At 37.0% G+C, this 9,165-nt stretch overlaps 1 protein-coding gene across 1 annotated transcript; it reads left to right on the forward strand.

The window, feature by feature from the left end:
• The first annotated feature begins 200 nt into the window (after positions 1-200).
• LOC308705641 (urokinase plasminogen activator surface receptor-like) lies at positions 201-1,635 on the forward strand. The gene is made up of 5 exons (XM_081390736.1): positions 201-268; positions 355-471; positions 684-815; positions 995-1,102; positions 1,232-1,635. The coding sequence occupies exons 1-5, from the start codon at positions 220-222 to the stop codon at positions 1,417-1,419; spliced, it is 594 nt and encodes a 197-aa protein (XP_081246862.1). The 5' UTR covers positions 201-219; the 3' UTR covers positions 1,420-1,635.
• Positions 1,636-9,165: the final 7,530 nt, after the last annotated feature.

Below are 9,165 nucleotides of genomic sequence, written 5' to 3' on the forward strand. Positions count from 1 at the left end.
GTCTCAGGTCTGATTGTTGATTTCAGAGGAAATCAAACTTATGGTTATTACAATCCTTCAGTGTTTAAACTGGTTTCTCAATAACTTTCCATCCTCCTCCCCAAATGGTCACAAATCTGCTTCTCCATTTTAATTTTCCCATAAAGACCCTCCCCTTCTGATAAGCTATAAAATGAGCACCGAAACAGGCATGTTGTTTCATTCTCCTCCTGATCAAAGATGGATCTGCAAATCTCATTTTTTCTTCTCTTCATTCTTTTTACTGCAGGTACGCAGACAAAGTGTTTGTGATATATATATATTTTTTTTTTCATTGGATCTCTCTCTCACTGTCTCTCTGTTTTATTACTAAAGGACACTCTCTCAGCTGTTATGAGTGCTCGGGTTCGACAGGTTCTTGTGCCGATCAGAAGTTAAAAACATGTCCCAGTGGATCTTCCAAGTGCATGAGTTTAACAGCGGTAACACAAGGTAAGACCAGCATGACAGATCGAGTGGTGTAAATGTAACTTCTCATAAAACTTGTTTTCTTGGCAGAATTTACTGAATCAATCACAGAATATTCTGTTTAGTTCTGCTGTTTAATAATCAGATTGTTGTGCTAATTTTTTTTTAGATATATATTTATAATTATTCCATCAAAATAACATGTATTAGTCTTTTCTGTTTAATTCATATTTTAGGTCAAATTAGCGTAAAAGGGAAGGCAAAAGATTGTACTGCTGACTGTCAAAGTGGGTCCATGAACTTCGGCTTTTCAAAGGTGTCTTCTTCCTGCTGTAACACAGACCAGTGTAACGTCCAAGATGCTCCAGGTATTGTGCTTTCCTGACCTTGTGCAAATGACTATCTTCTTTAAAGTCAACATTCATTTTACTTGCAAAGGGCATTCAGTCAGGAAATAAAATACAGGGCGTGGCTCTTCTGTTGTGAACTGACTGAATGGAGCAGCTTGTTACATTATCTTACACTAGTACTTGTTTTCCTCCTGTAGATCCCTCTAACATCCCCAATGGAAGGCAATGTTACTATTGTGATGGACAGAGCTGCTCAAACACAGTGAGCTGTTCAGGGACTGAAGATCGGTGTGTTAAAGCAACAGGTGAGGATCTGGAAAAGGACAAAGATTGTTGTTATTTTTGTTTCTCCACCATCAATTTAAATATTTGATACAAATCACATATATCAATGTCCAACTTAGACTAACCTTTGTTTTCTTTATTTTCATCAGGGACTTTTGGAGGTCAGTCAGTTGTTATAAAAGGCTGTGTGTCTAAATCTATTTGTGATGCCACATTTATTCCTAATGTTGAGGGGATCTCGTGTTGTGAGGGGAACCTGTGTAACGGGGCTCAGAGTGTCACCCAGAGCTTCCTGTTCCTCTGCTGTTCTCTGCTCTCCTACTTCATGATGCACTGAATACAGCAGATCTTCACATTCTACAATCAGACACTCTTTACTGAATATTGTATTTTTCTGTACTAGACTGTGTTCAGATGTGATAAACTGAATTTATACAGGAAAATGTTCATCACCTTATTTCAGGGTTCTTTTTTAAATCTTCATGATGTAAAAAGTTCAAAAGAAAATGCGATATATTTTTTCTTTAATAAAAAATGAATAAATCATGTCCAGAAGAAACAAGAAAAGCCTATGATCATTATTTAATTATTCAAAAAGGAAATTTTTCACCTGTTATGTTTTGCATTTGTCCTACAAACAAAATTTCCACTAAATAATAAAAAAATATATGTTTGGCTGAATAGGCCTATACTTTTGCTCAATACTTTTTTGTTTTAAGTGTTTAAACTAGCTAGCAGAAGAGGTATAAAGTTAAACTGTAATACATTATGTGATAAAGGTCTAGCTCTTGATATTGATCGAGATTTCACGATTCGATTCAGATATAGGCCTACAATAGTAGTGGGACGTTCAGATCATTTTACTGACTCGGTTCTTTGAATCTCGTTCAGCAAAATGAACGAATCTTTTTTCGAGTCATTTCGTTCATTTCTGCAGAATATAGTTAAAATGTCATGTTAAATAGCCCAACACATCTAGTAGCCTACTTACAATAAATAAATAAATAAACTTGCAGCCAAGTTTAAAATTATAGAAAACCGAAGTGTTTCATTAATTGGGTCTTAATTTCAGTCTGTTAGTTCACCTCACTTCCTGATCCAAGACGTTCTTTCTTTTGCAACTCTGTTTATCACGATTTATCTCGTCTGTTCCCCGCCTCTCGTGTGTCTGATCTGGGCCGTGTGACTGCAGTGCTGCTGCAGTAGGCCTACCGGTTCGGAAAGAGAAACGATTAGTTAATCTCTCTCTCTCGAGTCAGTCTTCGGGTTCGGCCAGGTCCGAGTCTTTCGTTCTTCCTGTCAGTCCCATGGAGACTATGCTGTCAGTACTGGAAAGACAAATGATTAGTTCATCTTTCGAATCTTTGAGAAAGACCATGTGAGTGACTGCAATTCGATTTGACATTTCTGATGCATTGCTAAATTAATGTTATATGGGAACATGTACTTTTCTATTTGAAACTGCTTTTAAAATGTGTCAACTAGTAAGTTTAGTTCAAAACCGTATTTAGCATAATTTATCAGCAGATGGCAGCAGATAGTCTTGTGTAGCCTATACCTATAGACATTTGCATTAACTTACTGTATCAAACACGCAGTGGAGACTGCAAAGATATTTAACGAGTTTGTTTACCCATAAAATCTTTAAGATATTAGGTTAAACTTATTTGGCTTGCTGTCCACTGAAGAGGGGCTCGATGAAGCAGCTTCAACTCGAGCTCTGATATACCCCCCCAAGTGGCAAAATGTAGGATATAATAATTGAAGGGCAAGGAACCTGAGATGAAGGTGGAGTTTGGGGAGGTGGAGGGATACTGGAACAGCTGATGCTATAGGTAAGCGGCTGCTTATACTCAGGCTGTTGATTGAAAGATTAGATGGGCTCACTCCTCCCTAACTTACGTTTAGGAACTTCATATATATTATGTTAAAAAAGAAGGCTTGTAAAAACGTAAAACATTATCTTTAAAATGGAAAAAACTACAAGCTGAACAACTGAAGAAATCAGGCTTCATAAGCCACACATACATAGCCTACATACATAAATAAATAAAAACAAGGCACAACAACTTGTTTCTGGAACCTTTTCAGCCCTTAAAAGGCACATTTTAGTACCTTAGAGAAGTAATATGAACCCTTAACCCTCTCAAGGCAGGCGTTGCTAATTTGCAACAGTTAAAAATTAACTACCTTATTTTTCCAGATACATATTTAATGAGTTTTTTTTACTCAGAAGTACCACTGCAGGACTTGGTTGTCCATTAGCAACAAACAGTTTCCCACTTGCTCACCAGATGGCAGTGTAGTCTCACTTCCAGCATGTTTGTTTCCATGGATTCCCTGAAACTGATTTTCTTGGCATCAATTTCGTGTAAGTATCACTATCAACCTCCATTAATTTGAAACTAAAACTGCATAAGAAGAGTCATAAGTGTATATAGACACAGTAAATGCCAATTAGTAGATTTGATCTCTTCTGGATTTTTCACCTGGTGCAGCTCTATTTCAACGTTGCAGATTTGCAACGTGTGGCCAGATAGGTACCACTGGATACCACATGCTTTATCTACTAGTTTGCCTATATTTTGAGCAACAGTTTATACTAGGGTTATTTTCCTATATGGAAAATGTTATAATTTGGAGTGAAGTTACAAACAATCAGAGGCAGATTTGATCAAAAGCAATGGCACAATACCATGTTCATTTGACTGTGCAGTGAGGAAAACTGATGTAGCCTAAATTCCATGGCACTTTTATTAGTACAGATCATTGTGTCAAAGCATTTTTTGGCAAACTACCTTACAGAATACTCTCTATGCAGGATTTCCAGTGTGTTATGGCAGCCAGACGAAAGATTTACTCAGTCAAGGAAGTCATTGAGTACGTTTGCCTTCCTGATGGTGCTTTATCTGACACAGAATCCATTCCAGATGATAAAATTGCTGATCCAGATTTTGAGGAATCTCCTGAAGCATACGAGTCTGACTCCAGCTTTGATGATGATGAGCCACTGGCAAACGCTAATCTCAACCACCTTGATGTTGAAATTCATAACATACATGCAGACAGTGACACTGAGGTCCCAGATGACAATGAACCTTAGCCAGCCATCACTGGTCAATGGTTGGCTCCTCTATCGCCGTCATCTCACCCAGAAGCAGGAGAAGAAGTATATGCCACTTCTTGACTTCCGTGTTCAAGTTGCAGATGCCCTCATCAAGGTTGGCAAACAGGCTGACTTGAACAGTAGGAAAAGAGGACGACCGTCATTGGAAGATGATCCAACCGCCCATCAGGCTGCCCCACCTCCACCTCCACTTCAGAGGATCTCTGCACCATCGGTTGATGTCAGATTAGACCGATGCGATCATTTCCCCATCCATGCTGAGAAACGTGGACGATGCAGACTGTGCAAGAGTGGCTACACGCAAATGGCCTGCCTGAAGTGCAAAGTACTTCTGTGCTTTACAAAAGACAAAAACTGTTTCTTGGAGTACCACACGACAAAGTGACTTGGAAACATGCCCTACTCAATGAGGATTTGAGATATTGGATTTGGATCCCATATTGTTTTTGTTGTTGTTCTGCCACTGAAAAGCACTTTGTTTGAAAAGTTGTATATAAAAAGTTATTGTTCATATCATATTCAGTTGTCAGTGTCTAATTACCACACTGGGCCAATGTTGCAAATCTGCAACATCCCAGAACGCCTTGCATGTGAAGGTCTCTCTAAAAAAAAAGTCAGGATTCTATTGTACTACCCCATATGATAATTTCCCCCAAATATCAGATTTTTCCTGTTACTAAAACTTAATTTGAGCCTGAAAGGGTTAAAGAACTTCAGTGTGTAAATATGGTACAAAAATGTCCCTTTAAAGGTATTGCCCCAGTGACAAGCTGTTGATCCTCTAAGGAAACAAGTTTTGTGCCTTTTTTGTGTGTGAGAGTACAGAAACATCTCAATTTCACTGATGATTGACAGTGCTTTTTGTGTTCTACAGAAGAATGTCATGCAGTTAACGATGACAATGTTTGATTCTGTGTGTACCGTCCCTTTAACGATCTTACCTCTTACACAGGATTTTGCAAGTAAATCACTACTGTTTTTATTTTATTTTCCTTCTGTTAAACTTTTTTTATCATAAAGACCCTCACCCTTTTGGTAAGCTAAAGGGCGCTGAAACAGACACATTTAATTTACCTCACAGTTTCAGCAGGCAACTTTTGGACCTTACTGCATAGGAGATCATTTTACATCAAAGATATTTTCTTTCTACTTTGATATATCTATAAATACAGTAGATGTTACACAAGAATGTGCAGTTGAACTGTTAATTTTTATTTTTTTAGTTAATACTAGTTCTACAATCAAGGTTAAAAGTTGTTCTTCACCAACTGGCTGTCCAAATATATCCATGAACCTCAGCATTTCAGATATCCTGCAAGACAGCTCTTTGTAATGCCCACCTCAACATGTGAGAGTCGCATGATGAATCAAAGCTCATCACAAGCAGCTTTTCCACAAGTTGAGAAGGTAAATATTAATATATTTAGAAGGTGCACATCGTCATTCAGACAAACACTAAACACCATCATGGTAACACACATGACATTAAAAAAATGCAATAAACATCAATTCAACAACATTAGATGTAACCCTTAATGTACAAATGTGAGTGTCACGCAAGGAATTGTGGGTTTTTCACTGTAAAATATACAATGACTTGTTCTTTTTCAATTCCAAAAACTGTATTTTATTCCCAGTATATAGTACGGAAACTTTCTGTTAACTAATTATCAGTTTTTCACCGTAGCACCGTCTTTTACTGTTAAAATCACAATCATGTTTTACAGAGCAGGGTTTCCCGCAGAACATTGGCGAGATCCTCACACTCCCTCCCCTGGCTGGTCATTTTACCACGGTGATCCTGGTGGTGCCGTCACTTCCCCAGGTAAACTGCACACATCCATTATCAGGCGATCTTCTTCCACTTCTCCAAGGTCCAGTTCTGACGCTCGTGTGCCCATAGGCACTCTCAGTGATGGACAGGGGTCATCATTGCACTCTGGTTGGTCTGTGGCTGTATTGCATCAGAGTGTTGTGACACATTCCCTCCATAACCATCATTAAAATTTTGTGAGACTTGTGCCACAGTTGACCTTCTGTTGTTTGGACCAGACGGGATAGCTTTCATGCCCTTGTGCATCGATGAGCCTTGGGTGCCCAACATCCTATTGCGGGTGTTTGTCCACCCACAGATCACTGTTAGTAAATTCTCAGCAGACCAGGTCACCATGACATAACAATTTGGCCCTGTAAGGTTCGTGCTCGATCGGCCCAAAGCCGGCATCCGACCAGCGCGGAAGGTCTTTACGTGTTACTGTCCTTTTCTCGAGGCAAAGTATTTTTTGATTAAATGCAACATTTGAATATGTATTCTCTCGTTATTTCATCTGACTCCATAAATGAAAAGGTTTTAATGATATCTGTGCATCATTAAATGTGAGCGAATGTTTGACTATTCTTTTTACCTCTTTAATGAAAATAATGCCAAGTTGGTTAGAATAATCAAATGTAACAATTTATTATGTCAGGTAAACAACATGCCAATTTCATAATCAATTCAAAGATAATCGATACAAAACATCAAATGCTCTGGAATAAAGAGAAGAGATGCGAACCCAACATTAAGAAATACATGAAGCTGAGAGTCTCATTCTCAGCCTCACGGGCTAATCTGAGGTACAGAAAGGCCCGAACCCTTTGCTGCATTCCATATTATAGACAGAACCTCTTTCACATGGAAACATGTGCTAACAATGGGAATGTACATTCAGAGTTGACACCTTTTGAGTGTAGGGAGACCATTTGTCTAGAGACCACCTTCCTTTGTGTGCCAGTTATCCCTAAACTCTTAAAAACCTTATTACCTTTTGTATTACTTATTTGGAAATGAGACATTTGTACCAGTCGCACTGAGACATTTCAAATGATTCCAAACATGTATAATATTATATGATAATTATTCACATCAAACCATATGTATTTTTGGGTAATTTTCATGTGGTCTCAGCATGAGAGAGGGGGAGTGGGGAAGAGGGGGAGAAATGTATTCTGAGGTGAGATTTTGCGTCTCAAATGGTGAGTTCAAATGTTACTTTCCTTTGTTCTCTCAGAGAGTAGCTCTCTTTCTTCCAGTTTTTCCAGTCTTACAGCCCTCGTCAAAGACGCTCAAACATTTATTTCTGCCCAATTCTCCTGTTTATTCAAGTGTGCTATTAGTATACTTCTTTTAATATAAAAATAAATTACACTTTCAGTCTACTTTTTATGTACTTCTCAGAAATGTACTTACAATTACACTTAAGTATACTTATACTGACAAAATATTCGAGGTATATACTTGTACTTAGTCTTTTGACCGAGATATACTTAAAAATATAATGAAGTATTCTAAGTATACTTAGATGGCTGATTTCAGAGAGGCTCTTTCATAAATAGTGAACTATAAGTATGATGTTAAGTTCACTTAAACTTAAAACTCACTCAACTTACAAGTATACTTGCAGTAAAACTACTAAATTAGTGCTGAGAGTACACTACAAGGTGAACTTTTATAAACTAAAAAATGTGCTACAAGTATTTGACTTGTAAACCATCAGTAGGCTATAGGCTATAAGTTCACTTGTGGTATAGTTTCAGTTCAAATGATAAACTTAGTTGTAAACTAGTTCTGTATACTCAAAGTTTTCTACTGTTACACTTAAAGAATGCTTAAAAGTATAATTTTATACATCAAAGAGTAGTACTGAAAATGTACACTAATAAATTGATTTTAGTATACTTACTACATAAATTATACTGGAAAAAATAAATAATTTTAAGTATACTTTTTAAGTACTTTTTTTTGTAAGGGGAATCCAACACATTGATTGCAAGAACTGGTTGTTTGCTAAACATCTAATCTACCCAGACCTTAAAATGTGGCCTTGATCATCGATATTCCCTTCACCTGTGACTGGTCATAATGTTTTGGCTCATCGGTGTATAGCTCAATGCTTTTTTTTCCCCAGAATTGTGCTGTATTGATATGTCTTCATTGTATTAATAATAAAAAAAATAAATAAAAAAACCAAGTTTTTAAAGTGCTATAAGCTATGCATTTCATAAGCAGCACCTGTTGTTTGAAATGATCTAGAAGAATGTCACTTTTCTACATAACTTTCTTGACAGTGCTCTTCATCAGTGTACAGAGTACTTTTAAAATCATTACATTGTTCTAAATCACTTTAGCATGCATTTGGGAGACATACCATAAAAGCATTATAGTTTGTCATGGTTTAACGTATAGCAAGAATACATATATACGTCTTTGTTCGTAATAAATTTTAAAACTATTCTAAAGCATACTTCTTTTGCACAAGGCTGGTGTTATTTTACACAATTATTTTAGTGAAGTGCTCTAGAATTTTATCATTTTGATAGTAAAGCTATGTTTTTTTGCATGTGGATTATCTGTAAGACTTTTTTTTTTAAAAGACAGTTCATGATTTCAAACATCACCATGCCCTTTCATAGTGTTGTAAGTTCCTAAACTCGTTTTTCTATAATTTAAAGTATCATTTAAAGTCTCTTTGAGTGAAACATGAATTGAAACTATTCTTGACATGTATGGATTCCTAAAAATGTTCCATCTTAAAGGGATAGTTCGGCCAAAAATGATATTTAACCCATGATTTACTCACCCTCAAGCCGTTCGAGATCCATATGTCAATCTTTTTTCAGACAAACACATTTTCAGTTATTTTAGAAAATGTCTTAGATCTTTCAGTGGTTATAATGTCAAGTTATAGGGTTCACCTCCTTCAAATTCCAAAATGTGCATGCATCCTTCATAGTAATCCATCCGGCTCCAGGGGGATAAACGAAGGCCTTCTGAGGGTAATCCGTGCGGTTTTGTCGTAAAAATATACATATTTAAAACTTTATAAATGAAAATAACTGGCTTCAGGTAATGGTCGACACGCGTTCACGGAGATGGATGCTGGCGTATGACGTAGGACGTAGCGTTGGAAGCGTCGT

The sequence above is a fragment of the Scardinius erythrophthalmus genome (assembly GCF_964197995.2).
Source record: "Scardinius erythrophthalmus genome assembly, chromosome: 17".
NCBI classification, from domain to species: Eukaryota; Metazoa; Chordata; class Actinopteri; order Cypriniformes; family Leuciscidae; genus Scardinius; species Scardinius erythrophthalmus.

Excerpts from the sequence above, each read along its gene's own strand:
- LOC308705641 (XM_081390736.1), top strand. The coding sequence starts at position 220 with ATGGATCTGCAAATCTCATTTTTTCTTCTCTTCATTCTTTTTACTGCA. Across the intron at positions 269-354 it reads CTTCATTCTTTTTACTGCAG|GACACTCTCTCAGCTGTTAT; the intron begins GTACGCAGACAA and ends TTATTACTAAAG. Across the intron at positions 472-683 it reads TTTAACAGCGGTAACACAAG|GTCAAATTAGCGTAAAAGGG; the intron begins GTAAGACCAGCA and ends TTCATATTTTAG.